The sequence below is a fragment of the Balaenoptera acutorostrata genome, chromosome 6 (assembly GCF_949987535.1).
Source record: "Balaenoptera acutorostrata chromosome 6, mBalAcu1.1, whole genome shotgun sequence".
Classification (NCBI taxonomy): domain Eukaryota; kingdom Metazoa; phylum Chordata; class Mammalia; order Artiodactyla; family Balaenopteridae; genus Balaenoptera; species Balaenoptera acutorostrata.
This window is the reverse complement of record NC_080069.1, coordinates 40,940,118-40,957,153: the sequence shown is the minus strand read 5'-3', so window position 1 is coordinate 40,957,153 and position 17,036 is coordinate 40,940,118. Positions and strand designations below refer to the sequence as shown.

The 17,036-nt window shown below is 43.1% G+C and overlaps 1 protein-coding gene across 4 annotated transcripts in view; it reads left to right on the top strand.

The window, feature by feature from the left end:
* The window catches only part of NTRK2 (neurotrophic receptor tyrosine kinase 2), a 372,551-nt gene that overhangs the window by 275,258 nt on the left and 80,257 nt on the right, over positions 1-17,036 (top strand). For all 4 annotated transcript variants that reach the window (XM_057547996.1, XM_007176941.2, XM_007176940.3 and 1 more), the window contains 2 exons: positions 3,622-3,752; positions 16,814-16,986. In XM_057547996.1, the coding sequence (XP_057403979.1) occupies positions 3,622-3,752; positions 16,814-16,986 (304 nt within the window). The remainder of the gene's footprint in view (positions 1-3,621; positions 3,753-16,813; positions 16,987-17,036) is intronic.

Here is a 17,036-nt window from a genome sequence, read left to right as displayed (position 1 = left end):
ATCGGGAGGATAGCGAGGGAAAGCTTGAGCCAGGAGCTCAGTGGGTGAGAGGAGTAGCCAAGATATCCGAGTGAGGGGGCAGACATGGTCAGGCTGATGGCTCCCTAAGATAGATGCTTTCAGCTGGGGCTCTAGCAGGAGTGGGGTGGGTAATGGTCAGACATCAGGCACACAGGCCTTGAAGTACCTGGGAGTGAGGAGTGGGGATGGCTTTCATTTGAGAGGGTTGCAGGGGGAAGGCATGAGTTTCCTCAGACATAGCCAAGGTTTTATTTGAGTGGAGGAGGAGGTAAAGGGAAGTTTAAGGAGAGATTGAGGATACAGGGAGCTTGTGGATGACAGGGGAGCGAGCCCAGAGGGACTGATGGAAGGGGTTGTGAGGGAGGTGAAGGCGTTAGCATTGGCTCAGCCTTGGGCACTTATGAGCAATTTGGGGGTTTGAGGCTGGATAAAGAGGGAGGCCCTGAGAGGGTACTAGGGACTTCCCTTGACTGAGGGAAGCAGGCAATGAGGCAGGTTGGGATAAGTCCCTATGCTCTCCTGGAAGAGAATGGGAAGGAATTCTTAGCTCAAGGATGTAATAGCTTCAGACCAGTTGTTCTCCCTACTCCTGACATCTTGGAGAATTGGGCTGCTTTATTGCCTACATACTCAGTAAGGTTATTGTCAGTTAACTGAAATAATATAACTAAACAGTATTTGTCTATTGTTTTTATTATCATTCGGCATATTTTTCAACAAATGTTTGGATAGCACCTGCTGTGAGACCCTGGCAGGAATGCAAATACAAACACAAAATTGTTACCTGTGCCCTTTGGTGGCTTCCAGTCTTAGAAAAGAGAAATTCATTCTATTTAGAGGGAGTACATTGGCAAAAGGCCAGCATTCTTGTAACCTATTATGTCTCAAACATAGCAAAACAAATTAATGCAAAATAGCCCATTTCTTAAAGAAAAGATACATTTACTGCCTTCAAGGTCAACATGGGAAAACTGGTCTCATCAATTATAGCTTTGAAGATGATCAAGTTGTGGCTTTATCCATAGCTTTATGAACTTATTTGCCACCAACTTTTTTTTACTGCTTGGAAAGAAAGAAAGAAGAAAGAAAGAAAGAAAGGAAGGAAGGAAGGAAGGAAGGAAGGAAGGAAGGAAGGAAGAAAGAAAGGAAGAAAGAAAGAAAGGAAGGGAAAGAAAGAAAGAAAGAAAGAGAGAGAGAGAGAAGGAGGGAGGAAGGAAGGGAAGGAAAGGGAGAAAGAAAGAAAGAAAGAGAGAGAGAAAGAAAGAAAGGAGGGAGGGAGGAAGGAAGGGAGAGAGGGAGAGAGAGAGAGGGAGGGAGGGAGGAAGGAAAGAAAGGAGGAAGGAAGGGAGGGAGGAAAAGTATAAATCAAATGCAAAAAAAAAAAAAAGAGTTAAATACTTGCCTTGATCTGGTTGGAGTGTAAAGTAAATCAAGTGGCAATTTAATTCCCAATGAACATGTGACAACCATGGAGTTAAATATTAGATTTAAATAGGGCAGCTAATTCTCTGCAAGAATTACATTCATCTCTTCATATGGGCACTCTTCCTAATGAACACATTTCTCCCCTCTTAAATTTAGGCATTGCTACTGGAGCATGAGAAATTAATATACATTCTTAGATTCATTAATAATGTTGCTCATAAAAGACCTTTTGATTTTTATCACCCTGAGTTCCCAGAGGCCTATGGAAGCAGCCATAGCTCCAAACCACATGAATTATAAGGGGAAAAATCCTATTAAAGCATAACCTTAATCACCAGTTGCATTTTATATCAAGCTGTATCTAAAAAGAAACTGTATAACATATCCATCAACATAGAATGGATAAATAAATGGTGTTGCAGTCCTTCCACAGAATATTCTAAAGTAGTAAAAGCAAAAGAATTACTACTACACACGCAATGTAATTCAATCTCATGGACATTGTTGAGTGACAGATGTAAGACATGGAAGGATGCTTGTAGTATGATTCCATTTATATAAGTTCAAAACTGGCAAAGCCCAACAATCTCTGGTTTGGGATATGTCATTGGTAGCAAACCAATAAGGCAAATGATTAACACAAAATACAGGATAGTGGTTACCCCTGGGAGGTGAGTGGGAAGTGGGTACAATCAAGAAAGAACACTAGTGCTTTAAAAGTACTAGTGATATTCTGTTTCTTACAATGGAATGGTGGGTTCATGGGTATTCACTTTATTATTATTAAAACTACAGAGATATGCTTTGTATTTCCTTTTGAACTTCTGAACTTTTGAGAGTTTGAACTGGCCTTTGAAGAGTGAACTAAGCAGAGAGGAAGCTGGAAGACTATTTTTACTTTTTAGCCTATTATATATTTCTATTTCTCTGGTTATACTTATGCTTAACACAATTTACAATTGGAAAAGAACTTTGTGGTGTCGAAGAAAAATCACGGACTCTGGATTCAGAGAAACCTGAGTTCAAATGCCAACTCCTCCATTCCCATGCTATGCATCATTGAAATTCTCACAGACTTAGTTTCTCCAAGTGTAAAATGTAGGAAAGGATGCTTCCCAGTGTGGTGAGAGTCAAATGAGAGAATATTGTCGGCTGCACATTCCAAGCTCTAGAGGGAGTCAGAGTCCTTTTAAACTCTGCCGTTCAGGGATGAGTTTGGTGCCATTGACCTGGTGGAAACCCTGGTCTAAGGGATCCAACACTTGATGTGCTGGGTGAAGAGGCCCAAGCTCACACTGCAGCTCTGTCCTCTGCACAGTCTCTTTTAGGGCTTCTCCACTGGCTCTGTCCTGAGAATCACTCACTCCCCTCCCACCTTGCACTACTGGGCTCTAAAGGACTCTGGACCACCTCCTGCCTCTTTCTCCAGTAAGGCACATGGATGAGTGACATGGGCCAGCTCTGCTCTGGATGAGAGGGAGGAATATTCTCCCTTCCCCAGATGCTTCTATTCTTGTCTCCTCTTAGCTTTGGAGAGCCAAGACTAGGACACAATCTTAGAAAGGAGCTAAGGAAGCCAGCCTTTTCTAGACATTTCTGGCTTAAACAAAAGGTGTCACTAAGGCTCAGCCATGGCGCCTACCTCAGCAGGAGGCGAAAAGTGAGGTGAGGACACAGCCTTAATCAGCAATGCACAGATCTTGCATTTTCCCTTTGTATCCTCTGAGCCTCTCTCCCTCAGGAGTCTGAGGGGGCTTAACAAAGACTTAAGGCTTCCTGGCTAGCTCTCTGCCTTTCCCACTAGACACATAACTGACAAATACATGCAGAACATCTGGCTTGTGAGAGGCCTGCCATTAATATCCATTCCCTTCTCATTTCTCCCCTTTCCTAGTCTGTAAAGCTCATTAATGACATTCTGCAGCCAACGGCTAGGTGGCTCCTTTAGTTCTATCAGAAACAATAATTCCACTCTGGAGAGCAAGCCAACGCCGCCACCTTCCAACCCTTTGGGGTGGACCTTACGGATGGACCCTGAGCTTCCCGTCTGGTTACCCATGTGCGGAGGAGAGAACCGGGGGCCTGCAAGCTCAGGATGCAGCCACTGACTCCCCATCCTCTGCCTGCAGCTCCACATGCCTCTATTCCAATGTCCATTCTGTCTTTGTTTTACAGTTGTTCAGCACATCAAGCGACATAACATTGTTCTGAAAAGGGAGCTAGGCGAAGGAGCCTTTGGAAAAGTTTTCCTAGCTGAATGCTATAACCTCTGTCCTGAGCAGGACAAGATCTTGGTGGCAGTGAAGGTAAGCGAACACTCCAGAACGTCTCATTATCCGTGGTCACACTCAGGTGTGGAGGTGATGCTTTATTTTATGTTATTGTAGTGGCCAATTCAGGAGCAAATTACATCTGCTATGGTGGATGTGTTCCAATTCCTTTAAAGGAATGGACAGTGGGAAGGGTATTTGGGACACATCCAAGTGTCAGAGGTTCTGCTCAGGGACAACCTTCCAGTCTACAGGCTGTGAATAGCTCTGAGCTACTCTTCCCAGTCAATGTTAACTAAATTCTGGATAGAGGTCAATGGGGTCAAACAGAATCCAACCGGCCAAGTCTTGGAGACTCTGCTGTCTCCTCAGGTTGCTCAGTGCTTGTCCAAGCTCAGCAGGAGGTTGTCTCCTGTTTGAAGGTTCTGGAAGGGAGACTGTGGCCTTCAGTTCCCCTCTCAGCCTCAGTTCTGCTGAGAACTTCTGTTATACTTACTTTGTCCCTCCCAAATGTCTCCAAGGCCCTAGGCATGATTCCATCTGGGATGGGTGACATCTCTGGTAGATCCCACCGCCCTAGGAGACACAAGATTTTACTGAAATACAGAAGTCTGAAAGCCCTTCATCATAGCCATTTCTTCATAAACTCAAAAAAGGAGACCTGTTCTTCAATACGATAAACATTATTGAAAGGCCTAAAATTTCCACTGAGCTCTCTAAATCACAAGAATCAACATAAATAGCACAAAAGACTTCAGCATATCTTTTACACATGCATTGTCAAAATTACGAAAAAACAACTCACCAAGGTATAATATATGTAAAACACTTAAAAAAGGCATATGTTTATGAAATGAATTAAATGCCAAATGAATACGGACATGACTAATGTAATAAAATGTAACTTCTTGGCCTAACATGATTGAGTTTGGGTTTTTATTTGTTTGTTTGTTTTGGCCAAACACAGAATATTTGTACAAATGGCATTTATTTACTCATTATAACCAGGACAACTTTTTAAAAATGAGACATGTATTCCATTACTGTTGTACTTAGCCTTAAAATACTTCAATATATGTGTAATGGATAACAGAGGAGAGAAACAAAATGATTCTTGAACTTCCCCAACCTGCAGACTAAACACAGTTTCTGTTAAAGTTCATCTGGATGAAACGCTGTGTATTTGCTTTCCTTGTCATCAAAAGTAACTAAGCCGAGTGGCACGGATACTCTTAGACTCTCAGCAAAGGCTCCTAAAAAGCTCCACTTTGGGGTGAATAAAGGACAGACCTTTCTAGGGATGAGCAATGTAATATCCATCAAATAAACATCATCTCTAAGATAGGTAGATGGAGGAGGGGAGTGAGACAGAGTAGAGAAGAGGGGAAGGGAGATGCTAGAGAGATGCGAGGTTAAGTGGGGTGAGTGGTGTAAAGTGAGAATCCTGAGGGGACGCTGAGGATGTTTAATTCCTGCTGCTGCAATTCCTTCCTCTTTTCTTTCATTTACTCAAAAAGTTTGTTATTTTTTAAAGCACAAAATGTTCAGAACATTTGGCAGTGTTATATCTGCAGTCTTTGCTTTCTTCTGCTGCTATCTTTTTTCCCCCCTTTGGAAAAATGGGACTGAAAGGTGCCTCTGTTTTTGTAGATTCATAGCCTGATGCAAGGTTAGAGCTGGAAGACACTTAGGGAACATATAAGCCTAGTCTAGCATGTGTCATAGGCAGGGAGATTGAAGGCCCTGGGGCCATGTTTCCCACTGATATTTGGAGGCCATCCAGGGAGCTAAGTCAGGCCTTCAGAAATTCACTTCATGGGGTCACAAGGTGAAATCTTTGAATGTGAGAAAATCCTGGGAGATTAGGGAAACCTAGAGGACAGTGTAGGAATAGCTGAAAGACCTCAGCCTGATAAAGAGATAGACTCACAGAATTTCTCAGTGGGTATTGCCTTTCATTTCCGTATCACTCCTAATTCCGCTCCTGGTCTGGTGTACTTCTTGCAGTGTCCTTAAGGAGACTAACTCCACGGCACCCTCAACTCAGACGTTACATTTCCTTCCAAACTAGCGCTAAAACAGGATTTCAGGGCTTGGGCTCATAATGATGAAGGATCAGCCAGCGTCAGCAATGTGTAGCCAGTTGTTCTGCCCACAGCATGCTTCCCATCACTACTGCCAGTGAGGTTTCTTTCTGGTTTAAATCTCAGTCATAGCCCTAATCCCACCCCCGACTCCGACCCAGGCCCTAGTCCCCATAAACCTCCTGGCTTTGCCAAATAAATGTTTATAAATGAACGACCCGCGATGAGCGTTTGCTCTTTAATCAACACTGCTGAAAAACAAAACAAAAACAGAACCAAGCAAATTTGTCCCTTTATCTCAAGTAGAGAGAACAAAATATCTACAGCTTAAAAATTCATTTCAACTTCAAGGTCGCACAGCTAAGAAATCTCATCTCGATGACCTTGAATGTGAACTTTTGTTGAAATCAGAGGCTTTGTTTACATTGGCCAGAATGATTTCAAGCTTCAGAGAGGAGGCCCATTTTAAGTTTCTGGGATCCAGAGGCTACAGCCACGGAAGAAACAAGTCCGATCTTTCACGGGCTCCGGGATGAATTGGGTCAGAAAAACACATGAACCTTTCATAGAGCTGCCTCTCGCCAGCCTGATCTGCTCATTTTTAGGCGTGTGGGCCAATTGAAAGTGTATTCAAAGACTATCTAATAAACCTGGGAGGAAAATGTCTATGGTTCCATCCTGACCACAATAAAGGGATTTTTTTAAAGGACTGAGACAAACTGAACGTGGCCTCCAGGGCCTGCATAGCCCTTCACCTCTGAGGAATGGCTGCCAGGGCTACTGCTCCTCCATTGGAGGCACCCAGGGATGTTTGACGGTCTTCCTGCCTATTGCCTAGCAACCCCTGCAGCATTGATTATGCATGCTAAGAAATAGCAGCTATTGTCCTTTTTCCTTCTCTAGAAGGAATTGACTGGTTTGAAATCCAAGGTTTTGCATTCAGACTGACAGACATCAGGTTCCTGTAAATTCTGGCATCACTTGCCCCAAATGACTTAAGGTTTGAGGGATCCACAGAAGCCAGTTTAAAGTGGGAGCGATCCTAAGGCATGCGCAAGCCCCTCAAGGGCGCATGGGAGGCTGAACAGGCCTCTCCCATTAGAGTATCTGCTTGTTTGGATCCAGCCGGATTGCCCTTTTCTTGATTTTTGGGATGACCTTTGTTTTTTAGTGAAATGGATTTGTCCCTTTCCACTGAATGACAACTGAAGAACCCACAGAGAGAATGAGAAGCAGAGAAACCGGTCTTTGATCAAAATGAGTTCCTTTACCTTTAAGTAACTCAATTGCCAAGGAAACACTGCATCACCATTTCCCTGCATTAGCTGTGGATGCGTTAACTAATTTTGGCTCCATCCAACCTGCATTTCAATAGCTACAATTCCTACAACCTTTCCTTGTGCTGTGAATGTGCGCTAATTTTCATTTTTTAAATATAGCCACAAGTGGGCTTTGTAGGATTCACGGCCTCTCTTCCCCCTCTCCACTAACTCAGGTGTACTTCTAGAAACAGAAAATGCTGAACACAAGAGAGGCCTTAGGGATCATATCTATAATCTATAATCCAAGCCCCATGTTTTATAAATGGCAAATCCAAGACCCAGAGAATTTGAGTGCCTTCCTCAAGGTGTAAGTTAAAGCGAGTCAGAGATTCTGCACCGGAAGACTTGGCGAGATGCAAAATGGTGACATCTGAGTTCAGCAGGCACTTTCTTTAGCATCTAATGAAGGCTTTTTGTTTTTCATGTTTCTGAATATTCGCTTGTCAACAACAGAGGAAATGATGCAAGCGTTTTGGCAGAGTTGACTGATACACCCTGTGGCATGTTACCGTGAGCCAGCCCAAAGTAGTATCCAACACGCTGTGGCTATGCCCGTGCCTGGAGGGCCCCAGCGCAGCCTCGGGGCCACACAGCTCCCACTCACCCATCAGCTCTCAGCTAGAGTTGCTCCTTCAAGGAGACTTCCCCTTGCTGCTCCCCTGTCTAGGTCAGAACTCCCAGTTCCATGTATTAAGGCATCTGTACTTGTCCTTTACAGCATATGTCAAGGTTGTTAATTATATGTGTATTCGTGGGTATATTTAATCAATGACATGAGTATCTATCTTCTCCATTAGAGTGACATATTCTTGAGGGTAGGAACCATGCCTTTTAGCACATTGCCTAATATGTAGTAGCAGGCAATAAATGCTTGTTGAATGGACGGATGGATGGGCTGTTGAAATAATAGCCTTTTGAAAATGTAAATAATTGGCAGTTAGCATTTCTAGGTAAGAAATAATTTCATGAGATATATATATATATATATATGATATAATCTAATGAGAAATCATTTTAGAAATGATTGAATCACTGTGCAGATATATAGAGCTATTATTGAAATTCTTTAGCTTAACTCATACATTTTGCCAACGAGGTCCAGAGAAGATAAATGACCTATCCAAACTTACATAGCTTGAATGAGATCACTTAATGTCAGACCTAGGACTAAAACTCCGACCTCCTCACCAGCCCCATGCCCACTGAGCACCACGTTTTCACTTACTGAATTCTACACGTGCCCTAATAAACCAAACTGAGGAAATTCAACATAATACCACTTATCAAGTAATACAAAGGAGTGTGTAGTTGTGCTTATTTGTGTATAATGACGAGAGAGATTTTCATGTTTTCCTGGGTAGAAATGTAATTCAAGAGAATAGGTGGAAATAAGGAAAATGATTCCGGATGAGTGCTTTGGCCTCAGGAGGATACAAGCAAAATACCTTAATCGGCTTTGATAATAAGAGCAATATAATATTCATTGAAAACCCAACTCAAGCTGGTTTAAGCAGAAAAGGGAATGTATTTGCCCAAGCTACTGGAAGACCTTGCTGCTGGTGCTCTAGCTTCAGGCACTGAAAGATCCAGGGCATCAGCAATTCTTTCTCTCTCTCTCTCTCTCTCCATCTCCTGGCTCTGCTTTCTTCTCTGCTGACTGTATTCTCTGGCAGGTTCTCCCCACACTATGCTAAAGACTCAGCAGCAGTGGCTCTGGGCTTAGATGCGGCCATCCTAGCAACCCAAAAGAGAGCTCTTCTTTCCCAACAATTATGCAAAAGTCGAAGGGCCAACTCGTATTGGCTTGTCTTGAGTTGTTTCACCAGGCCCTCCAGCCAAGGGAATAGAATGTTCTGATTATCTAGGCCTGGGTCACATGCATATCCTTGCAAATGGAAGATGAGGTCAGCTCTACCCACACCCATGGACCAAATGTAAGGAGGCATGGGTTCTCTGAAAGAATATTAGAGATGCTAAACAAAAAGACAGGGGAAAGAGATCTGACAGGAAAAACTGAAAGATGAATGACTCAAATAGGACCGGCAGGACCACTGGGCCTCACTGTGAATGAAGCAGCTGGGATCCAGAAGCTCACCAGGATCTGAGCTGGCCCTTAGGACGGTCCCTTTGTTATCCTCGCAGGAGGCACTAGGGCTCTCCTCCAGGCTTCCCTGCTGGTGTGGTGCAGCTGTCTCTCCCCTCCGCTCTTCCCTAGCACTGGGCTGCTGCCTCCTGCCCACTGCTGCTCCCACGGTCTCTATTACTCACCTTCAGGTTCCTTAAGAAGAAAATGCCATGCATCCAATTACTCCAGTCAGTGTTCCTGCCAGGCACCTGCCTGCAGTCCAAGCATCCAAGGTGGTCATGTGACACAGGCGAGGCCACTTATGGGCCAGAAGCAACTAGAGCCAGTTGTCTTAGAATATGTGTAAGGGCAGTAGAAGACCTCGAAAAAGACAGCTTATCCTTCAGTCTGGAACAAGGAAGCAATTTGTAAATGAGAAAGAGCGTCAAGAGTTCATCGATTCAAGTGCCTTCCCCAGGCAAGTTTATTTTTAAGACAGATGGCTATTTTCTTTCTCCTCTCCTTCCTTCCCTCCTTCCTTCCTTCCCTCCTTCCTTCCTTCCTCCCTTCCTCCCTTCCTCCCTCCCTCCCTCCTTTCCTTCCTTCCTTCCTTCCTTCCATCACACCTCCCTCCCTCCCTCCCTCCCTTCCTTCCTTTCCTTCCTTCTTTTTATTTTCTACTGATAGTTGTCACGTCAGTCCTCACATCTTGATTAACTGTGAAGTCTCTCAACCATTCCTTCCTCCTCCCGTGCCCCCCTCCATTTCTCCATTTAAACTGGTGTGTGAAATCCCTGTTCCCACAAAATAGAAATTGATGATGACAAGGTTAGCGTATTTAAGAGAACATTTGTCAGTGTTGCCCTAAAAAAATTGTTTGTATTCCTTAACAGAATATAATGTTGCAGAAAGTACTATCAATTCCATCTTTACAAGTTTCTGGGAACAGAAATGGTAGAACTTTGAACAGTGGCTTGTTAAAAGGCTTAATCATCTTTATGGTCCGGGCACTGCTTAATAGATTTCTATGTCCTTTAGTGGAAGTGCATTCTTCCCTGGCGCATGTGTGAGTGCATGTGCTTGTGTGTGTGTGTGCACGTGCACACCCACATGTGCTGTAGGATGGACAGTAACATTTTCCGTGTCAGAATTCCTCTTGTACTTGTCACGGTGGGCCCCCATTATTAAGTTTCTCCATCAATGTCCCTTTCCCAGTAACTTCAACTTTTAACCTTTGATGGGAGATCTGTTTTTTGTCTTGTTAATTTGTCCTGTTAACCCTTTTTTTCTGGCTTTTCTCCAATTTATCCACATCTTTTCAGAAATGCTGAAAACAAGCAGTGCATTTAACTCTAATGAGGTCTCATCTGATACCAAAATAGCTGGAGTATTCATTTCACTCCTCTGTATCTCTAGAACATGTACATTGTGATAGATGAGCTGCTTTTTAATTAACATGACAGCAGAACTCGTAATCGAGTCATGGTCTACTGTGATCTACCAGCTCCTTTCTATCTAGTGGAATTGTCTCAGTCAATTGTATGCTAGCATATTTAAAGCCTGTAAATATCTTGCAGTTGTGCATGTCGGAGGCCAACTTCTGATTCACTCTTTTGAGTCAATATTTCTCTAATGTGACAGTTGCTATGAATTAGTTTCCCATCTTTCAAAGATTTAGCATTTGTAATATGCAACTTGATGTAATATACATGCACAAACCATCAGTTTTATCCCCCAAATTATTGCAAGTATTTTAAAGTATACGAATTAGAAATTAACCTCATGTTTCCCATTGGATGGTTGGCTTGTTAGATTTGGAACCATGAGAGCACCATTGTGAAAATAAACATAGCAACATTCAACACCCTGGCTATGAATCTTGTATTTGACTCTGGCACTTGGTATATAATTAAAGTCCTTGCAAAGGCCAGTTACATATGATAGACTGGCCTTTGCAGTCAATCATATGTAATTGCAAAGTTACATAGAGTGTTGGTTTCTAGTACAGCGAGCACTATCTGAGTGTGTGTGTGATCATTACTGTTTTTATACAGTCATCTAATTAGCTTTTACATTTTTAAAAATGTTGGGGAGACAGCTACTACATTCTTCCTAGTTTCTAAGATTTTATTTCTATCAAGCTCTTTCTATCTCTGAATTTATTACAATATACTCCTCAAAAGTTCACTTTTGTAAGCATTGGTTAGAAGCTTCCTCTACTTTTCTTTAGAGAGGACCCTGTAAGTTAGAAGAATCACATAACCTCGTGACTATGGCTTACCCTAAATACTTGAATAATCATTGCCTGTAAGGACCTTATAAGGAGGGTGTCTGCCTTAACTCTATTTCAGTTTAGCATTGTTTTCCAACATTCCCAAGAAGTAGGTTGACCCATTAATAGCTTACTAAGGTGACTTTTATAGAACAGGTCTGTCCAATAGAAGTATAACGTGGACCACAAAAGCAAGCCATATTTCTGTTTTAAAATTTCCTAGTCTACATGTTAAAAAGTAAAAAGAAACAGATGAAACTCATTGTATTGATGTGTTTTATTTAATTCAACCTATCTAAAATATCATCATTTCAATATACTGTTAATCTAAAAATATTAATGAGGTATTTCATGCATACCAAGTTTCCAGAATCTGAAATCTGTATTTTACACACATCTCAATTTGGACCGTATTTCAGATGATCACTAACCACATGTGGCTATTGGCTACCATATTGGACAGTGCAGGTCTAGAAGATATCAGAAGAGTAAACAGTCTCCATTAGCAACAGTTCTTGACCCAGAAGAGCTTAGGCATGTTGACAAACATTCTTATCCATCTTGGTTGCCTCATAGGAGGGTTTACTCATTTCCCTCTCTGCTTTAAGCACAGTGGTGTGCATTGGGCATTGTGAGGTTTTGCCATAATAATCTCTTCTTTTTTTTCTCTTTCACCTTAACTCTGTTTCTATGCTCTCTAAAAAGTATAGGAGAAGAATATGACATCAGTATTTTAAAAAGGACACAATCTTCATGTTACCTTGTGCCTCCTAAACCACCTATACTTTGAAATGCACAATCATTTGTCATGGCTCACAACATCCAATCACACCAACGATTTCAAATAAGTGTTCTTGCCTCCCCTACCAGCTTCCCATTAGCCTTAATATTCTGTGGAAGCATTTCAGACGAATGTTAAGCTTCCTTTTGTTTTTATTTTCTTACTTCTATTTTACTTTCACTAGTTTCTCAGTTCTGTGCTTGACTTTATGTCATGCTAATCCACTCTTCCAACTCTGACTCAATGTGTATTCCAGGCAGCAACTCGCTGCAGCTCAGGATAAGACCTCTCCCTTGAGAATGTCTTCAGAAAGGATGTCATCTTTAGAGTGTCAGGAAATTCACCAGGAATAAGAAGAAATGAAGCTACAAAGCGGACACTAGGAATAAAAAAATAGCAATGCTCAGTGATGGGGCAAATATGCCTGTCAGAATGAAACTTCAGTGGAGGGAGTTGTCAGTGAGGGATGCTGCCATCTCATGTCCATTGCCAAGGGACACAATCAGCCATGGTGCTAAAACAGAGATGAATTCTATAAATAGGGTTGATAGCAGGATTTTTCCAGCTTCTGATTGCTGTCTGGCTATGGTTCCACCCTTAGAAAAATTCTGTCCTTCGAGTGCCAAATTCAGAAGATGATTTTGCCCAACTCGTTACCGCCATATTTTCTGAATCTCTTAAAATAGAATTGGATTATAATGTAGAAAAAGAACTTGACATGTAAAAATGGATGGGCACATAGGATGAGGCCAGGTTTGTGAAATGCATTTGTCCCATGAATAGTGAAATCTCCTCTCCTAAATTCAAAAATGTTACTGAAGCACAGTTTTTAACATTGCACTAAGAGTGGAGTCTCTTCCCATAGGATTTTGCTTTGAGGAAATGGAAATATGAAATGCTTGTTAAGTCTTTCAGTTTGGTGCCTCCCCAGTGAAAATCCTATCTTCTTTCCCACTCTACCCCACTGTCTGACATCCCCCCACCTCTTTCTCTAACACACACACACACAGACACACAGACACAGACACACACACACAAAATTTAGCATTCTTGAGTCAACACTACATAGCTGAAACTTGAGAAGAAAATTTACATGCAGAATTTGTTCATGCTTTGTGATAATGACCTGAAAATTTCATTTGCCTTCTCCAACACACTGTTAAAGATGGACCAAGGCCATAGAAATAAGCTATCTCAGCGACTCAGAGGAGCCCCTGCATAAAAAGACTGGATCTCTGAGAAAATTCTGCAGGCTTCAAGGGATTTCAGGAGGGAACCAGTGGCAGACTCAGGGGCACTTTCATGCCTTGGGCTGGCCCCCCACCTTATCCATGCACCTTTTGGCCTTCTTGGATCCTACTGTGAGCAAATTGAATGCAACTTGGTTGGAGTTTCAAATTCAAATCTCCCAAATATCTGTCTGTACCAGGGAGCCTGGGAGGCATCTCAACTTAGTCTATCTCATCCAATCCTCCCAGGGACACTGTGAAGTAGATGATATTGTTACCCTCACCCTACAGAAGAGAAAATCAGAGTTCAGAGAGGTCCAGAGCAGAGCCAAAGTCTGTGTTCTCCTTTCAGTCAAAGGCAGATCCTCACACTATGGTACCCAAAGGGGAGGAGTTCTAGCTTCACATCAAAAGGTCCAGGTTTAAACCCTGGCTCATTGCACAAATAAATCTTGAATATCTGCCATGTGCCTGGCGCTGTGCCCAATGCCAGCAGTGCAGAGGTGGAAGGCACAGTCCCTGTGTCAAGAAGCTCACCATATACACCAGAGATAAGCAAATAAACATGCAGTGAGAATGTACTGTGGCTGGCAATATGATAGAGGTGGGTACAAGGTGTACCTAGAAGGGTCATCCAACCTAGCCTGGGAGGCCAGACCGTGGGGATGTGACAATGATGAGGGGGTCAGCGAATGTTTCTCAGAAAGGTGATGGCCAAGCACAGTCTTGGAGGACTACTAAGTGTTAGCCAGGTGTATCAGTTCTTATGGTTGCTGTAACAAACTACTACAAACTCAGTGGCCTAAACAATGCAAATTATTTCTCTCACAGTTCTGGAGGCAGAAGTCTGAAATCAGTTTACTTAGTTAAAGTCAAGATGTCCTGGCTCCTTCTGGAGGGTCTGGGTAGAGTTTGTTTTCTTGCCTTTTCCAGCTTTTAGAGCTGCCCACATTCCTTGGCTCATGGCCTCTTCTTCCTTCTTCAAAGCCAGCAGCATAGCATCTTCTCTCCTCTCTGACCTCTGCTTCTATCCTAATAGCTTCTCTCTCTTGCCCCTCCTGCTGGTCTCTTATAAGGACCCTTGTTTATGATGACATTGGGTCCCACTCGAATAATCCAGGCTCATTTCCCCACATCAAGATCCTTAATCATATCTGCAAAGCCCCTTTTGCTCCCTGGTGGCACAGTGGTTAAGAATCTGCCTGCCAATGCAGGGGACGCAGGTTCGAACCCTGGTCCAGGAAGATCCCACATGCCGAGGAGCAATTAAGCCCATGCGCCACAACTACTGATCCTGCACTCTAGAGCCCACGAGCCACAACTACTGAGCCCGTGTGCCACAACTACTGAAACCCAAGCACCTAGAGCCCGTGCTCCACAACAAGAGAAACCACCGCAGTGAGAAGCCCGCACACTGCAACAAAGAGTAGCCCCCACTCTCCACAACTGGAGAAAGCTCTCGTGCAGCAACAAAGACCCAACACAGCCAATAAATAAATAAATAAATAAATTTATAAAAAAATCCCTTTTGCCATGTAAGGTAACATATTCATAAGTTACAGGGATTAGGATGCGGATACCTTTGGGGAGGGGCATTATTCAACCTCCAACACCAGTGACCCTGGCTGAGTCAGCATCCCAGGCAGAGGGATGAACACGGGCAGGGGCAGGGGGGCATCGTCCATGTCATTTGGGCAGCTGCAGACATTTCATAAGGTGGAAGCATAAGTTTCAAGACAGGCATGTCAAGGGATCAAGCTGTACAGAGATGCAGGGGAGCCAGTTCATTCAGGCATTGTGTTTGGAGCTTGAATTATCATTGTGATTTATCACCCTATTTGCTCATGAATGTCTGAGGCCCCTGTTTGGGTCATTGTCTTCTTGATGTCACCGCAGCTCTGGTCAGTGACTGACACAGGACAGGAGCTCAGCATGTGTGCGTGGCACCAACAGATGCCAGCTGTGCCCTGCTGTGACACCGTGGTGGGTGAGCAGAGAACTAGAGGCACCAGAGGCCAGCTGGCATGCTCCTGGACATTGTCTTTGTGGCAGCATGACTGGCCTTCTTGAGCTCACTGGCAAGGATGTTTCCTGAGCCAGCAGTGTGTGTGGGCACAAGTTGGGGAAGGCTTTTTGGAGAACTTACATAGTAAAGACTGGCAAAGTGATCATCGTTGAAGCTGGAAGATGGGTACATGAGGGGTCATTATGATCTTCTCTCTACTGAATATTTCCATAATATAAAGCTTTACAAAGGTTATATGAGCAGAGGCGAGGTGTGCAGAGCAGCCTAGAAAGTACAACCAGCCCCCAAATGGGAGAGATGTCCGAGGTAGTAATTGGGACCAGGGTTAAAAAGGATGAAGGTGATAAAAAGTTAATGTCTGCACCTTGCACCGGTCAGAATGGCCATCATCAAAAAGTCTACGAATAATAAATGCTGGAGAGGATGTGGAGAAAAGGGAACCCTTCACATTGTTGGTGGGAATGTAAACTGGTACAGCCACTATGGAGAACAGTATGGAGGTTCCTTAAAAAACTAAAAATAGAATTACCATATGATCCTGCAATCCCACTCCTAGGCATGTATCTGAAAAAGAAGAAAACTCTAATTCTAAAAGACACATGCACCCCAGTGTTCACAGCAGCACTATTTACAATAACCAAGACGTAGAAGCAACCTAACTGTTCACTGACAGATGAATGGGTAAAGAAGATGTGGTATGTATATAAAATGGAATATTACTCAGCCCTTTAAAAGGATGAAATAATGCCATTCGCAACAGTATGGATGGACCTAGAGATTATCATACTAAGTGAAGTCAGACAGAGAAAGACAAATATTTGTGGAATCTAAAAAATGATACAAATGAACTTATTTACAAAACAGAAATAGACTCACAGACATAGAAAACAAACTTATGGTTACCAAATGGGAAAGGAGGTGGCGGATGGATAAATTGGGAACTTGGGTTTAACAGATACAGATACACACTACTATATATAAAATCGATAAACAAGGACCTATTGTATAGCACAGGGAACTATATTCAATATCTTGTAAAAAGTTCACGTCTGTCACTTAATGAAAGAACATCCATGTAAATCCTTCATAAACTAAACCTTTGCGTACCCAGAAGGAATTTTTCCTCAGTTATTCATACAAACATTATTTCCTCAGGAATTAGGCTAGTTTTTCAATCTTTTGTGTGATACATGAGATGAATGCCCTTCCCATCCAGGAACCTCAAAGCCCCCTAAAGGAATTCCTCTCAATGCAGCTTCCCTCTCATGCCCTCAGTCTAAGCTGTGTTGGTTTTCTCCCCTCTGCCCCTGGTCCCCAGACACTGAAAGATGCCAGTGACAATGCACGCAAGGACTTCCACCGCGAGGCCGAGCTGCTGACCAACCTCCAGCACGAACACATCGTCAAGTTCTATGGCGTCTGTGTGGAGGGTGACCCTCTCATCATGGTCTTTGAGTACATGAAGCACGGGGACCTCAACAAGTTCCTCAGGTATGGGGGGCACCGGGGGCCACGTGGGAGGTGGGCTTCAGACAACCTGG